The following is a 17,449-nucleotide window of genomic DNA, read 5'->3' on the forward strand; positions in this document are numbered from 1 at the left end:
GTGGTGGGGAGAGAAGGGACAGCCTGAGCAAAGTCTTGAAGTCCAGAAATAACATGGTATATATCAGACACTATGAAAAGTTTGATTTTATCAGTAATTTTTGAGTCAAGGAGTGTGCAAGTTCCTGAAGGGCTTTAAAGGTGCTGTTAATAGGATTAGTTCTCAAATTATTTCACCTGTATCCTAAAATTGGGCCTCAGCTGGGAGAAGAAATGAATTGGGCAAGTCTCGATCAAGGAACAGTGGATAACTCAAGTAACCAATCAAGGGAGCAATTTTGAGCTATAAAGAAAAGGACTGTAAAAGAGTAGATAGAAATTTGTTATAAATTCATCAGCTCCAAAACTATGCTATCCAGAGGGAGTAAATCTGTTGGGAAGGCAATTTTTTCTGCTCGCGGCAACCCAGAAAATAGGAAAAAAAAAAGTTTAATATGGCAGTGACTATAAGAAATACAGTGCCCTGAAATCTTATTTATGATGCTTTGTGATACAAAAGTTATTTAAAACATTTCCCCAGTCTTTGGGCTTTGTAAGGTCATCACTAAATCTTAGTTAACTGGTGGGCGAAGTTTAAACCAACTTAGTTAACTGGTGGGTGAAGTTTAAACCAGCTTAAGTTATCAGCTCTTGAAAAAAAAAATCAAAATGCTTCTATTCCTAGGAAGAAAATACGGTGGCCATTGGGCATAATTTTCTGGTGGTGGGATTACAAGGAACTAGGGGCTGAGGTAAAGGCTGCATATATATTGATTTCATTTCCTCTCTATTTCATATGGTATTTAAGTGCTCCTGAGTCTTTTCCAGGCTCACGTTGCTAGGCAAGGTGGTTTTTCCTTAGGAGAGGCGCAGGTGTTTTTCAAAGTGAGATACTGGCATCAGCAGTATCAAAATCACCTGGATCCAAGGTAAAAATGTCGATTCGGTCCTTTCTATTCCCTGAGGAATTTGAGTTTGGGGTGAGGCTGGCAACCTTGCCTCTTTAAGAGACTAATGTAACGCCCAGTGCTCTCTCCCCCTCCCACCGGCTGGGATCGGAACCCTCCTGCGCCGCCCTGGCCTCCCCCTCCCCGGACCCCTCCCCACCCCTCCCACCTCCACCCATCCCCGCCTCCCGCCGCAATCTTGGCGGGAAGACGCCAGCTGCTAAGCGGAGGGAGGATGTCTGGGTCGCGCGCGGAGGCCGAGGAGAAGGTGGGCTCCAGACAGCGACTCCAGGTGAATGGGAGAAAAGGCTTGTCCCTTTCGGGTGTGTTCCTGCCTCAGTCTTCGTGAGGGGTGTGCCGGGCATAGGCCGAGGAGGATGGGAGGACTTGCCACCCGGCACCTCCTGACTCTAAAACTTTCCTGCTCCTTGGGGCATCTCTCAGTTTAACGGGTTTTTGGGGGTGTTGCTTTAAAAGATAAGCGGGGATGCCTGTCCTGGTTTTCCTCTGGAAAGTAGACCTTCAGCATTGAGGAAGATGCTTATCAATAACCCCCAAAATAGTGTCTGGCTGGGATCCGGAAGCCTGCATTTGCTTTTGCAGTCGTTATGGTCAGTTTCCCACTCTTGCAACAATTCCAGTTACTCAGTCTCCTCAGTTACAAATTGTCGTCATTTTTTTTTTTTTTTTTTTTTTTTGCGGTACGCGGGCCTCTCACTGTTGTGGCGTCTCCCGCTGCGGAGCACAGGCTCCGGACGCGCAGGCTCAGCGGCCATGGCGCACGGGCCCAGCCGCTCCGCGGCATGTGGGATCCTCCCGGACCGGGGCACGAACCCGTATCCCCTGCATCGGCAGGCGGACTCCCAACCACTGCGCCACCAGGGAAGCCCCTGTCGTCATTTTTATTATTGGTCTGGCCGACTCATGGGTAAGAAATGTGTCCAGTATAATAAATAATTCTATTCAGGTTAATGAATTAGGTATCTAGATTTTGGAGGGAAAAAGGTTTCCTTACAGGCTATCAGTTTGGCTTTGTGTTGTCATTATGAAATAGGAATTAGATTTATTTATGCAGATCTGTAAGAAAAGACTTAAAACCTGGAATTTTAATACTCTCTGTTTTCCTTTATTGACCTGAATAGGTGAATGAATATAAGGAAAACCAAAACATCGCTTATGTGTCTCTGAGACCGGTACAGACTACAGTTTTAGGAAAAACAGCTAAGGTGTGTCTTGTTCCCTTTTCACTCAGTAGCTACAAGCCAGATCAACTTAAGCGCTCCAAATCCCTATTAGATAAGAATTCTAACAATGAAGTGGCATGTAAGAAATGTAAGAAGGCTGAAATAAAGAAAACTTGCAGAAGGATTTTAACCCCAAAGATGGAAGCCACATCTTCCAAGGCAGAATCCACTCTGCAAAAATCATCCTTAGATGTTCATGCTGAAAGTAACAAGTGGCAATACAAGAGCACTTCAGATACAGTGATTCTCAGTGCTGATACAGAAAGCAGCCAGGATGGAGACAGTGATGAAGGTACCACACCAGGCATGGTAAGAATTTAATTACTAGCTTATTCAAATTTTTCGTATTTAAAAATATGTTTTTAAGTTCTGATAAGCTAAGGTTATCAAGGGTCTCATTAGCTCAAACAGATTATTTTGTCATCTAATTTATGTTTAACTGAAATTTTATTCTTTAAATGTATAACATAACTTCCTTGGGTTAATTTTACTCTTGGTTTCGATTTGTGAAAGAGGGGATTGACTTAATCTTCACTCTGCTTCCCTTTTTCTTCCTCTCAGCTTATTGCATTTATTTATTTATTTAAAAAAAATTTTTTTTTTTATTGCATTTATTTTTGAGCTTACTTCTACTTTCTGGTGTCATGCTCACCTTTACATATTTATGCACAGTGTACCAGAAGAAGCTGAGTTGTGGGACATATAGCATTTGAATGACTCCATGTCAGGTTAGGAAAATCACCATTAATTGATTGCATTCATGTGCTGAATATTTCCTTTAATTATGTAAAGGAGACAAGTGATGGAGTAGAGAAGATACGTGAGAAACACTAATTCTATTTAAAATAATAGTTCCATCAGTTTAAGGAATTAAGCATCTAATTCTTTTGGCTTCTATTGCCTGCCGGGAGTGTTGTACTTCATTTAAAGTGACAAATTTTATGCAAGACAAGGTAAAACCCTACCACATGATGAAAAGTTGATGGAACTAGAACAGAAAATGATGGTAGGGAAAGGGAGATGGGATAATTGAGGCGGTGTTGTAATGAACTAGGACCTGTGGTGGGACAGGGTGGGCTAAGTCATAAATGCGTTGGACTGGGGGTTGGAAGCCTGGGTTTTAGTCATGGCCGCTTCTAAGAAACCTTGTACCTTTAAGCAGATCACTTCTACTGTGAGGAAATTGGATAAGATTGGTGGTTCTCAAACTTTAGCCTATATCAGAATTACCTGGGAGGCTTGTTAAAACTCTTGTGCAGGGCTCCACCACCAGTTTCTGATTCAGAAGTTTTGAAGTGGGTGTAGAATTTGCATGTCTAAAATGGTTTCCTAGAGACAACGGTCCAGGACTGCACTTTGAGAACCAGTGGATTTGATTATCTCTTTGGCCTCTTGAACTGTAAGATTCTGAGTATATGAGGCTAATATAAAACAGATTTTATTTTGATGTAAGGTAAACAGGGTCAGAAATTAGAACATGAGGTAGGACTGGAGATAGTCAGAGTCATAAATGCTCAGCATATATTTTCTTAGGACAAGCTGAAAGAGCTCACATCTTTTTTTTAAAAAAAATAAATTTATTTATTATTTATTTTTGGCTGCATTGGGTCTTCGCTGATGCGCGCGGCCCCTTTCCAGCTGTGGTGAGCAGGGGCCCCTCCTCGTTGTGGTACGCTGGCCTCTCATTGCGGTGGTTTCTCCCATTGCGGAGCACGGGCTCTAGGTGCTCGGGCTTCAGTAGTTGTGCCTCGCCGGCTCCAGAGCACAGGCCCAGCAGCCGTGACGCACGGGCCCAGGTGCTCTGCGGCATGTGGGATATTCCCGGACCAGGGCTCAAACCCATGTCCCCTGCATTGGCAGTTGGATTCTTAACCACTGCACCACAAGGGAAGCCCGAGCTCACATCTTTTATAGAACATTTCATTCTTTTGTTCTCTTCCCTTTCGATAATTATCTTTTTGGGGTAAAATGATTAAGGCTTTGTGGTACCATGCTCTAGGAAAAGTATTTAGTTTATAAGCTTATTTGTTCTCAGGTGAAGGATGGCTTCTGTCACATCAAAGACAAGTGCCTGTAAGTCTAGAATTTTATTCTCCTTTTCTGGGAAGTTTGCTAAATTTCATCTCTCAGTCCTTCTATTAAATATTTTAATGTCATGAAGCATTTCTGAACAGTTTTAAAAAAATTTGAGAAAATTTTACACTTACAGAAGAGCTGCAAAAATAGTAAAGACAATTCTCATATCTTTCACCCATCTTCAGTTTTTGTTAATATCATACATAGCATAGAATGTTTATCGAACTAAGAAATTAACCTTGGTACAGTGCTGTTAACTAACGTACAGAATTTATTAGGATTTCACCAGTTTTCCAACTAATATCCTTTTCCTCTTCCAGTATCAAGTCCAGGATCATACAGTGGATTTAGTTGTCATGTCTCTGTAGATCTGGAAACAGTTTCTCAATCTTTCATGACCTTGACACTTTTGAATAGTGCTGGGCAGTTATTTTGTATAATTTCCCTCAATTTGGGTTTATCTGCTGTTTTCTCATGATTAGAGTAAGATTTTGCATTTTGGGGAAGCATACCACAGAAATGAAAGTGCCCTCCTCAGTGCATCATATCAGGGTGTACATGATGTTGGTATTTTACTGGTGATGTTGACCTTGATCATTTAGCTAAGGTGGTGTCTGCCAGGATTCTCTAATGTAAACTTACTATTTTTCCCTTTGTAATTACTAAATACTTTGAGGAATATACTTTAAGACTATGTGAATATCTAGTTTCTGTCATCAAGCATATATTTATTTTTTTATTAAGATAGAATTCACATAACATAAAATTTACTAAATTGTGTAATTCAGTGTTTTTTAGTATACATACATAAGGCTGTGCAGCCATCACGACTATCCAATTTCAGAAATTTTCATCACTCCAAAAAGAAACCACATACCTGTTAGCAGTGACTACAAACCCTATTCCTCCCTCCCTCAGCCCTGGAAACCACTAATCTACTTTCTGTCTATAGATTTGCCTGTTCTGGACATTTCATATAAATGGAATTATACAATATATGGCTTTTTTGGTCTGGCTTCACTTACCATGTTTTCATCATTCATTCATGTAGCATGTATTGGTACTTATTCCTTTTTATGGCTGAATAATATTCCATTGTATGGATATACCACATTTTGTTTATGCATTCATCAGTTGATGGACATTTGGGTTGCTTTCACTTTTTTGCTCTTAAGAATAATGCTGCCATGAGCATTTACTTGTGAGATTTTGTGTGATGTTTTCCATTCTCTTGGTATATACCTTGGAGTGAAATTGCTGGGTCAAATGGTAACTGTGTTTAACTTTTTGAGGAATTGTCAAATTGTTTGCCAAAGTGACTGCACCATTTTTACATAACCACTATGAAAAATCCAATTTCTCTATACCCTCAACAATACTTATTATTGTCTTTTTTAAAAATTAAAAGTTTTAATTGAGGTAAAATACACAATGTATAATTTACCATCTTTACCATTTTTAAGTGTACAGTTTCAGTAGTGTTATGTACATTTACATAGATGTAAAACGAATGTCCAGAATTCTTCATCTTGTAAAACTGAAGCTCTATACCCATTAAATAACTCCCCATTCCCCTACCTCCTTTCAGCCTGTGAAAACTACCATTCTACTTTCTGTCTCTGTGAATTTGATTGTTATAAGTACCTCATATAAGTGGAATCATATAGTATTTGTCTTTTTGTGACTTATTTCACTTAACCTAATGTCCTTAATTGTTTGTTTGTTTGTTTGCGGTACGCAGGCCTCTCACTGTTGTGGCCTCTCCCGTTGCGGAGCACAGGCTCCGGACGCGCAGGCTCAGTGGCCATGGCTCACGGGCCCAGCCGTTCCGCGGCATGTGGGATCGTCCCGGACCGGGACACGAACCCGTGTCCCCTGCATCGGCAGGCAGACTCTCAACCACTGTGCCACCAGGGAAGGCCTATTTTTAGTTTTTTAAGGAACCTCCATACTCTTCTCCATAGTGGCTGTATCAATTTACATTCCCACCAACAGTGCAAGAGGGTTCCCTTTTCTCCACACCCTCTCTAGCATTTATTGTTTGTAGATTTTTTGATGATGGCCATTCTGACTGGTGTGAGATGATATCTCATTGTAGTTTTGATTTGCATTTCTCTAATGATTACTGATGTTGAGCATTCTTTCATGTGTTTGTTGGCAATCTGTGTATCTTCTTTGGAGAAATGTCTATTTAGGTCTTCAGCCCATTTTTGGATTGGGTTGTTTTTTTGATATTGAGGTGCATGAGCTGCTTGTATATTTTGGAGATTAATCCTTTGTCAGTTGCTTCATTTGCAAATACTTTCTTCCATTCTGAGGGTTGTCTTTTCGTCTTGTTTATGGTTTCCTTTGCTGTGCAAAAGCTTTTAAGTTTCATTAGGTCCCATTTGTTTATTTTTATTTCCATTTCTCTAGGAGGTGGGTCAAAAAGGATCTTGCTGTAATTTATGTCATAGAATGTTCTGCCTTTGTTTTCCTCTAAGAGTTTTATAGTGTCTGGCCTTACATTTGGGTCTTTAATCCATTTTGAGTTTATTTCTGTGTATGGTATTAGGGAGTGTTCTAATTTCTTTCTTTTACATATAGCTGTACAGTTTTCCCAGCACCGCTTATTGAAGAGGCTGTCTTGTATACTCTTGCCTCCTTTATCAAAAATAAGGTGACCATATGTGCATGGGTTTATCTCTGGGCTTTCTATCCTGTTGCATTGATCTATACTTCTGTTTTTGTGCCAGTACCATACTGTCTTGATTACTGTAGCTTTGTAGTATAGTCTGAAGTCCAGGAGCCTGATTCCTCCACCTCCATTTTTCTTTCTCAATATTGCTTTGGCTTTGGGGTCTTTTGTGTTTCCATACAAATTGTGAAATTTTTTGTTCTAGTTCTGTGAAAAATGCCAGTGGTGGTTTGATAGGGATTGAACTGAATCTGTAGATTGCTCTGGGTAGTATAGTCATTTTCATAATGTTGATTCTTCCAATCCAAGAGCATGGTATACATCTCCATCTATTTGTATCATCTTTAATTTCTTTCATCAGTGTCTTATAGTTTTCTGCATACAGGTCTTTTGTCTACTTAGGTAGGTTTATTCCTAGATATTTTATTTTTTTTGTTGCACTGGTAAATGGGGGTGTTTCCTTAATTTCACTTTCAGATTTTTCATCATTAGTGTGTAGGAATTCAAGAGATTTCTGTGCGTTAATTTTGTATCCTGCTACTTTACCAAATTCATTGATTAGCTCTAGTAGTTTTCTGGTAGCATCTTTAGGATTCTCTGTGTATAGTATCACGTCATCTGCAAACGGTGACAGTTTTACTTCTTCTTTACCGATTTGGATTCCTTTTATTTCTTTTTCTTCTCTGATTGCTGTGGCTAAAACTTCCAAAACTATGTTGAACAATAGTGGTGAGAGTGGGCAACCTTGTCTTATTCTTGATCTTAGTGGAAATGGTTTCAGTTTTCCACCATTGAGGACAATGTTGGCTGTGGGTTTGTCATATATGGCCTTTATTACGTTGAGGTAAGTTCCCTCTGTGCCTACTTTCTGGAGGGTTTTTATCATAAATGGGTGTTGAATTTTGTTGTAAGCCTTTTCTGCAGCTATTGTGATGATCGTATGGTTTTTATTCTTCCATTTGTTATTATAGTGTATCACATCGATTGATTTGCGTATACTGAAGAATCCTTGCATTCCTGGGATAAACCCCACTTGATCATGGTGTATGATCCTTTTAATGTGCTGTTGGATTCTGTTTGCTAGTAGTGTGTTGAGGATTTTTGCATCTGTGTTCATCAGTGATATTGGCCTGTAGTTTTCTTTCTTAATGACATCTTTGTCTGGTTTTGGCATCAGGGTGATGGTGGCCTTGTAGAATGAGTTTGGGAGTGTTCCTCCCTCTGCTATATTTTGGAACAGTTTGAGAAGGATAGGTGTTAGCTCTTCTCTAAATGTTTGATAGAATTCTCCTGTGAAGCCATCTAGTCCTGGGCTTTTGTTTCTTGGAAGGTTATGGGGATTCCGTTGTAGGTTATTTGTTGCTTTTCCCTTGTTGCTTTTAATATTTTTTCTTTGAGTTTAATTTTTGTTAGTTTGATTAATGTGTGTCTCGGCATGTTTCTCCTTGGATTTATCCTGTATGGGACTCTCTGTGATTCCTGGACTCGATTGACTATTTCCTCTCCCATATTAGAGAAGTTTTCAACTATAATCTCTTCAAATATTTTCTCAGTCCCTTTCTTTTACTCTTCTTCTTCTGGGACCCCTATTATTTGAATGTTGGTGTGTTTATGTTGTCCCAGAGGTCTCTGAGACTGTCCTCAATTCTTTTCATTCTTTTTTCTTTATTCTGCTCTGCAGTGGTTATTTCCACTATTTTATCTTCCAGGTCACTTATCCGTTCTTCTGCCTCAGTTATTCTGCTGATGATTCCTTCTAGAGAATTTTTGATTTCATTTATTGTGTTCATCATTGTTTGTTTGCTCTTTAGTTCTTCTAGGTCCTTGTTAAACGTTTCTTTATTTTCTGCATTCTATTTCCAAGTTTTTCGATCATCTTTCCTATCATTACTCAGAATTCTTTTTCAGGTAGACTGCCTATTTCCTCTTCATTTGTTTGGCCTGGTGGGTTTTTATGTTGCTCTTTCATCTGCTGTGTATTTCTCTGTCTTCCCATTTTGCTTAACTTACTGTGTTTGGGGTCTCCTTTTCGCAGGCTGCATGTTCGTAGTTCCCGTTGTTTTTGGTGTTTGCCCCTAGTGGCCAAGGTTGGTTCAGTGGGTTGTGAAGGCTTCCTGGTGGAGGGGACTAGTGCCTGTGTTCTGGTGGATGAGGCTGGATCTTGTCTTTCTGGTGTGCAAGACCACGTCCAGTGGTGTGTTTTGGGGTGTCTGTGACCTTATTATGATTTTAGGCAGCCTCTCTGCTAGCGGGTGGGGTTGTGTTCCTGTCCTGTTAGTTGTTTGGCATAGGGTGTCCAGCACTGTAGCTTGCTGGTTGTTGAGTAGAGCTGGGTCTTAGCGTTGAGATGGAGATCTCTGGGAGAGCTTTTGCCATTTGATATTACATGGAGCTGGGAGGTCTCTGGTGGACCAACATCCTGAGCTCTGATCTCCCACCTCAGAGGCATAGGCTTGATACCCAGCTGGAGCACCAAGACCCTGTTAGCCACATGGCTCAGAAGAAAAGTGAGAAAAAAATGAAAGAAAGAAAGAAAAAATAATAAATAGAGTTCTTAAGATAAAAAAATAATTATTAAAAATAAAAAAATGAAAAAATAATAAAAAAAGAAAGAAAGAAGAGAGCAACCAAACCAATAAACAAATCCACCAATGATAGCAAGCACTAAAAACTACTTAAAAAACAAAAACAAAAACGGACAGACAGAACAGTAGGACAAATGGTAAAAGCAAAGCTGTACAGACAAAATCACAGAAAGAAGCATACACGTACACACTCACAAAAAGAGAAAAAGGAAAAAAAATCTATATATATATATATAAAAAGGAGGAAGAGAGTAACCAAATTAATAAAGAAATCTACTAATGACAATTAACTCTAAATACTAAACTAAGATAAACATGAAACCAGAAACAAATTAGATGCAGAAAGCAAACTCTAAGTCTACAGTTGCTCCCAAAATACACTGCCTCAATTTTGGGTTGATTCGTTGTCTATTCAGGTATTCCACAGATACAGGGTACCTCAAGTTGTGGAGATTTAATCCGCTGCTCCTGAGGCTGCTGGGAGAAATTTCCCTTTCTCTTCTTTGTTCATACAGCTCCTGCGGTTCATCTTTGGATTTGGCCCTGCCTCTGCGTGTCGGTCACCTGAGGGGGTCTGTTCTTCGCTCAGATAGGACGGCGTTAAAGTAGCAGCTGATTAGGGGGCTCTGGCTCACTCAGGCCGGGGGGGAGGGAGGGGTATGGAATGTGTGGCGAGCCTGTGGTGGCAGAAGCCAGCATGTCATTGCAACAGCATGAGGTGTGCTGTGTGTTCTCCTGGGAAGTTGTCCCTGCATCACGGGACCCTGGCAGTGGCGGGCTGCACAGGCTCCCGGGAGGGAAGGTGTGGATAGTGACCTGTGCTTGCACACAGGCTTCTTGGTGGCTGTGGCAGCAGTCTTAGTGTTTCATGCCCATCTCTGGTGACCACGCTGAAAGGCGTGGCTTGCACCTGTCTCTGGAGCTTGTTTAAGTGGTGTTCTGAATCCCCTCTCCTCGTACCCCAAAACAGTGGTCTCTTGCCTCTAGGCAGGTCCAGACTTTTTCCTGGACTCCCTCCCGGCTAGTTGTGGCGCATTATCCCCCTTCAGGCTGTGTTCACATGGCCAACTCCAGTCCTCTCCCTGGGATCTGACCTCCAAAGCCTGAGCCTCAGCTCCCAGTCCCCACCCACCCCAACAGGTGAGCAGAGAATCCTCTCAGACTGGTGAGTGCTGGTCGGCACCAATCCTCTGTGCGGAAATCTCTCCGCTTTGCCCTTCCTAGTGTGTGGAAACTTTTCCTCCTTCGCAGCTCCCTCCCAGAGGTGCAGGACCTGTCCCTATTCTTTTGTCTCTGTTTTTCTTTGTTGCCGTACCCAGGTGCGTGGGGAGTTTCTTGCCTTTTGGGAAGTCTGAGGTCTTCTGGCAGCGTTCAGTAGGTGTTCTGTAGGAGTTGTTCCACATGTAGATGTATTTCTGATGTATTTGTGGGGAGGAAGGTGATCTCCATGTCTTACTCCTCCGCCATCTTGAAGGTCTCCTCTAAGTTGTCCTTTTTTTTTTTTTTTTTTTTTGCGGTATGTGGGCCTCTCACTGTTGTGGCCTCTCCCGTTGTGGAGCACAGGCTCCGGACGCGCAGACTCAGTGGCCATGGCTTACGGGCCCAGCCGCTCCGCAGCATGTGGGATCTTCCCGGACCAGGGCACAAACCCGTGTCCCCTGCATCGGCAGGCGGACTCTCAACCACTGCGCCACCAGGGAAGCCCCTAAGTTGTCTTTTTCTTGTTGAATTGTAAGAGTTCTTTATGTATTCTGGACACTAGGTCCTTATTAGATATATTATTTGCAAATATTTTCTCTCATTCTGGGACTTTCTTTTCACTTTCTTGATAATGTCCTTTGACATACAAATGTTTTAAATTTAAATTTCATTTAAAAATTTTAATTCGAGGTCAGTTTATTTTTTCTTTTGTTGCTGGTGCTTTGGTGTCATATCTAAGAAACCATTGCCTACGCCAGGGTTATGAAGACTTACACCTATATTTCCTTCTGAGAATTTTATAGCTTTAGCTGTTAAATTTAGGTCTTTGATCTATTTTGAGTTAATTTTTGTATATGATATGAGATGGGGTCCAAATTCATACTTTTGCATATGGATATCTTTTTGTCCTAGAACCATTTGTTGTCAAGACTCTTCTTTCACGTTGAATGGTCTGGACTTCCTTATTGAAAACAAATTCACCATAGGTATATAGGTTTATTTCTAGACTCAGTTTTATTTAGTTGATCTATCTGCCTATCCTTATGCCAGTTCCACACTGTTTTAACTACTGTAGCTTTGTAGTTAAGTTTTGAAATCAGGAAGTGTGAGTCTTTTAACTTGGTTCTTCTTTTTCAAGATTGTTTGGCCATTCTGTGTCCCTTGCATTGCCATATGAATTTTAGGATCAGCTTATCCATTTCTGCAAAAATGACATTTAGAATTTTGACAGATATTGCACTGAATCTGTAGGTCAATTTGGGAAGTATTGCCATTTTAACAATATTAAGTTTTTCAATCTATGAACATGAGATGTCTTTCCATTTACTTAGATCTTCTTTAATTTCCTTCAATATTTTGTAATTTTCTGTGTACAAGCCTTGCACTTCTTTGGTTAAATTTGTGTCAAAGTATATTTTTCTTTTTGATGCTATTATGAATGGTATTGTTTCCTTAATTTCATTTTCTGACTGTTCATTGATAATTATAGAAATACAACTTATTTTTGTATGTTGATCTTGTATCTTACAACTTTGCTGAAGTCATTTATTCTAATTTTTTTGTGTGGATTCTTTAGGATTTTCTACGTATAAGATTATGTCATTGGCAATAAAGATAGTTATATTTCTTCCTTTCCAATCTGGATGTCTTTTATTTCCTTTTTTGTCTAATTGTCCTTGCTAGAACTTCCAGTACAATGTTTAACAGAAGTGGCGAGAGCAGACATATTTATCTTGTTCCGAAGTTTAGGGGAAAATCTTTCAGTTTTTCACCATTAAGTATGATGTTAGCTGAGAAATGTATATTTTTAAAAAATTTTATTTCAAAGTGATTACAGATTCATAGCAATTTGCAAAAGTAGTACAGAGAGGTCTCATGTATTCTTCACCCAGTTTTTCCCAGTGAGGACATCTTGTTTGTTTTTTGATTGAACCGGGCCCTTGGCAGTGAGAGTGCAGAGTCCTAAGCACTTGGCCATCAGGGAACTCCCCCAATGAGTACATCTTAAATAACTACATTGCAATATCAAAACCAGGAAATTCATATTGGTATAAGATGTGTGTATAGTTCTGTATCATTTTATCACATGTATAGATTCATGTAGCCACCACCACAATCATGATACAGAAATACTCCATCTCTACAAAGATCTCTGTTAGGCTACCCCTTTATAGTTATGCCCACTGCCCTCCCTCTCACCATCCTTAACCCCTGGCAACCACTAATTTGTTTTCCGTCCCTACAGTTCTGTCATTTGGAGAATGTTGTATTTGTTTTCATACAGTTTGTAAATTTTTGGCATGAAACATTTGTGGTACGCGGGCCTCTCACTGTTGTGGCCTCTCCCGTTGTGGAGCACAGGCTCCGGATGCACAGGCTTAGCGGCCATGGCTCACGGGGCCAGCCACTCCACGGCATGTGGGATCTTCCTGGACCGGGGCACGAACCCGTGTCCCCTGCATCGGCAGGCGGACTCTCAACCACTGCGCCACCAGGGAAGCCCCCAAGCATATTTTTAATTCAAGTTATTTTCCGTCTTTCGTTTTTTTAAAGATAGCATTTCTTTTCCTGTTTTATAGATGCAGTAACTTCTCAAGTGTCAAGATAATGGAATTAAAAAGATATCTATTTTCTATAATATATTTACTTTGAGATAAATATTCTTTGATATTCTTTGCTCAGTGTTTGATGTTGCAAGTTTTTGAGGGGTGCATAATGGGTGAGAATAGTTTGAATTACACATACCTCAAAAAAATGTCTGATGATTTTTGTTAATTTTCTTAATTTTTCCTGTGGTAAGTAGAATCATTTAAATTTGTTTCTTTGATCTCCAAATGCACCATTTTGAAATAGATTCTTAGGAAGTTCTTGATGATGATGGTGGTGATGTTTTTCTCTGAGAAGCAATTTTAAAGGCAATGTCAAAATAACCTTTGCTGCCACTGTTATTTTATGTGTGTGTGAGAAAAATCTTTATTTTGGTCAAATTGATGCATGTACATATGTGTTTACATCATATAATTCCACGTGTGTGTGTATATGTATCTTACATAGAGGTAATTCCATATGTACACACATGTATACACAGGAACAAATCAAAACAGCCAACAATTTTCTGTCACATACCTCTCTATTTGTGGTTGCTGCTCAACAGACAAATTGCACTTTAAGCCATTTTAGCTTTTCTCCCCCACATTGTCTATTGACTTACTATGGAAAGTGAAGTTTACACATGTGTGCTGTCCCCTTCTCCCCCCACCCCATGTTTTCCCTTCCCAGATCCTTATTACGTATAGTCCAAGCTTTACCTGAGTTGCAAAATTTCTCTCAATGTAAATCATATAATTCTAATGGCTTCATGTGTATATATATATTTTATTCATGAAATATTTTCTGGGGCCCTCCATCTTCCTACTTCTTTCTGGACTGTTTTACTCTTTCTTGGCCTTCTTTTTACTGCTTTCCTTTAAATTTCTTTTATCTTTTATCTGTCCTGTGTTGGAGCTTCTGTAGCCTGGATCCTGTCTTTCTCTTTCTTGGTTTATTATCTCATTTTGATGAAGTGCAGCTTATAGTAACTTCCTGAAAACAGGTGTATGAAAGATAGTTTGCATGTCTGAAAAAGTCTTTATGCTTTTTATTTGATTGCTGGCTTAACTGGATTTAGAATTGTAAGTTGAAAATAATTTAATTTTTCCTTATCATTTTTAACACATTCTTCCATTGTTTTCTAGCTTCCTCAATATCGAGAAGTTAGTATCATTGTGATTCTTGGTTCTTTGTGGTCTATTTTTCCCTCTGCAAGCTTTTGGGATCTTCTCTTAACTCACCCATCTCAGGAACTGAGAAATTTTGTGATGATGTGCCTAGGCTTGAGTCTTTTTTCATTCATTGTGTTGCATACATGTCAGGCCCTTTTAATCTGGTAACTCATTTCTTCAGTTTTGAGAAATTTTCTTGTATTATTTCTCTAATGATTTTCTCTGCTCCTTTTTTCCCCCTACAACTATTAGTTGGATATTGGACCTCCAAGATTTTCTAGTTCAAAGTTGTCTTTTTTGCCCATGTGTTTCTCTTTCTTTGTTCTCTTTTCTGAATTTCTTTAACCATTTCAATGAATTTAAAAATTTCTGTTATTGAGTTTTTTCTTGTTTTGTTTAATAAAAAGATAACTTTGAGAAATAGTACAATTAACGGCCAGTAGGAAGTAATGTGCTATTAGGTTACACTACCTGACTTCTGACATCAGATCACTTGTTATTTAATTGGGAAGCCATACATATATTCTGTGATTATCCCAAACTCAGACTCTTTATCTCAATATTCAATGCAGCAAAGATTATGTCCTGTTTGGTAAGATAACATAAAATAATTAGAGTAGGTGCAATTCGAAGGAAAATATACATGTGGAGAATGCAACAACTAGTTTTGCGAGGCACTTTTGCTATGGATTATATAAAGTAACAGAATCTTTTTGGTTTAATTTCATAGGATGATTTTTCAGGATTGTCACCATACGAAAAGAAGAGACTGAAGAACATATCAGAAAATGCAAACTTTTTTGCTTCTCTTCAGTTGTCTGAGGTTTGTGTGGAGTTTCTAATTAAAACTGAGATACTATTCCTCTTGTCAGTAGGTTGATAAAATACTCATAGTATCAGGTTTCATAGTGTCAAATGAGAGAGGGTAAAGCTAGGAGCAAGATTTTCACTTAATAGAAAGAGGTTACCATATTTTATTGATTCCAAGACATTTTTTTTTGAAATTGGCATATTAAAACTATAACTGGCAGCTTCCCCTCACCCCTTTTTTGGTAGTACATAAGATAATGGTGTCTTATGAATAGTTGTCTTGGATTCAAAGAAACAGGGTATGTTCCAATAGGTTGCTTTAACTAAAGGTTAAAGGTGAAGTGGGAGGGATGGGTTAAGGGATGTGTGGTAGAGGAGAGAGAGGACGGCTTTTTTTTTAAACTTTAAGAATAGATGCGAGGAACTTTCCTGGAAGTCCCATGGTTAAGATTCCGAGCTTCCATTGCAGGGGGTGCAGGTTCAATCCCTGGTCAGGGAACTAAGATCCCTTATGCAGTGTGGCAAGGCCAAAAAAAAAAAAAAAAAAGAATATATGGGAGTATGCTTTGTATAGGAAACTTTAAGGATAAGTGGCCAGAAGTATGCTAATGTTTTATAATCATTATTACTAGAGGTATAATTTACACTGAAGGTCTTCACACTGGGGTAAAATTTCTATGTATGAGAGAATAGCTGTTTAGGAGGGTGTGTGATGTTTTCCCCCAAAATACATTAAATCCTTGGCTTTATTAAATAACTATTTGGTTTCTCTGAATACCAGATTCCTAAATATTCAGTGTGTATTTGCATCTTGAGGGGAGGGAGGGTGAGTTAATATAAGGGACTAAATTGTTGAGTCACTAACAGTTGAAAATTCATAATTTAGACAAAAGTATCTCTGATTTTGATTTTAGTTAACAGAAATTCTGATTTGATTTGTGGAAGTATAACCTGCAACTTTTCTGGAAAACACCAAAGTAGGATTGCCTGTAGTAGAATTTAAACTTTTAAATTTGTAGTATATTTGATAAATGTTTAATGTTTAATGATGTAAACTTGTTAGCAACTTGGTCCAAGGTATCAGAATGTCAGTACATTAGATAGTATTATATACTTGTCTTTATTATTGATAGTGTATTTGCCTCACGTCTACTAGAAGAACAGGTATCATATCTCACGGTTCTTTAGTTGCCATATAGATCTTGGTTTAGTGTGGAAACAGTAGCAGATACCTAATATTTTAGAAGGTAAGCTATGTAGTTATAAGATAGTGTTTTTTTACATGTGTATGTTTTGTGTATTTTGCAGTCAGCTGCAAGACTCCGTGAAATGATAAAGAAGAGACAGCCTCCTGAATCCAAAAGGTAAAAGATTTGGTTTACATTTCCTGTACCATGATATATTGCTGAGTTGTTTTATAATTTGAAAAACTGGTTCAACATAGTAAAATAAATAGCAGATCAGAAACTCTGTAATTTAATCTTAATCCTTTATAGGAACTCTGAGGGAATGCTACCTTTTAATAACTGTAGAGTTCTCATCTTCATCAAAGGACTATACAGGAAATAGAATCTTGAGAGCTGAATTTTGTTTATATTTATTACTGCTGCTAATGGAGGGAAATCTTTATTACCACTAAATTGTTCTTATTTTTGCCTGAGAAACTGTTCTTAAAGATTCTTCTACTTTATTTTTCTGGCTATCTTTTTGCTTCTCAATTTGTTTTTTCTTTCCCATTCCTAGAATAAAGGAAGGAAATGAGCATTTGTTGCACATCTGTGAAATACAGTGCAGTGACCTAAAATTTTTATACTGCATTATCTCATTTATTTCTGGCAAAAATTTTGTGGGATAGAAAACAGGCTCAAAGAGGTAAAGTACTGATAATTTGCTCAAGGTCAAAGTAGTTCTTAAGTGGAAGCTTCAGGATTTGAACTCCAGGATTCCTTAGGTTAAGTTCTCTCCTCTTCATTTTAGCAGGGCTTATGTATAAGAGAAGAAACTGAAAATCTTGGCATCAGTAGACCATTTTTTTAGTGCTAGATGCTAATGAAATGTAGCATCATTTAATTGGTTTGATTCTCATGCAGGTTAGCTAGCTTGAGAAAAGCTAAACCTTTAATTATGACCAGGTATCCGCGAGCGTGGAAAATTGTTACAGGAGGAACATC

The 17,449-nt window shown here is 38.9% G+C and overlaps 1 protein-coding gene across 1 annotated transcript in view; it reads left to right on the top strand.

Annotated features, from left to right (window-relative positions):
• Positions 1 to 564: 564 nt before the first annotated feature.
• The window catches only part of WDR76 (WD repeat domain 76), a 63,111-nt gene continuing 46,226 nt past the window's right edge, over positions 565 to 17,449 (top strand). Inside the window, exons 1-5 of the mRNA XM_060149042.1 lie at positions 565 to 907; positions 1,136 to 1,217; positions 2,068 to 2,478; positions 15,199 to 15,291; positions 16,587 to 16,642. Of these exons, the coding sequence (XP_060005025.1) occupies positions 1,161 to 1,217; positions 2,068 to 2,478; positions 15,199 to 15,291; positions 16,587 to 16,642 (617 nt within the window). The 5' untranslated portion in view covers positions 565 to 907; positions 1,136 to 1,160. The remainder of the gene's footprint in view (positions 908 to 1,135; positions 1,218 to 2,067; positions 2,479 to 15,198; positions 15,292 to 16,586; positions 16,643 to 17,449) is intronic.

The sequence above is a fragment of the Lagenorhynchus albirostris genome, chromosome 1 (assembly GCF_949774975.1).
Source record: "Lagenorhynchus albirostris chromosome 1, mLagAlb1.1, whole genome shotgun sequence".
Lineage (NCBI taxonomy): Eukaryota > Metazoa > Chordata > Mammalia > Artiodactyla > Delphinidae > Lagenorhynchus > Lagenorhynchus albirostris.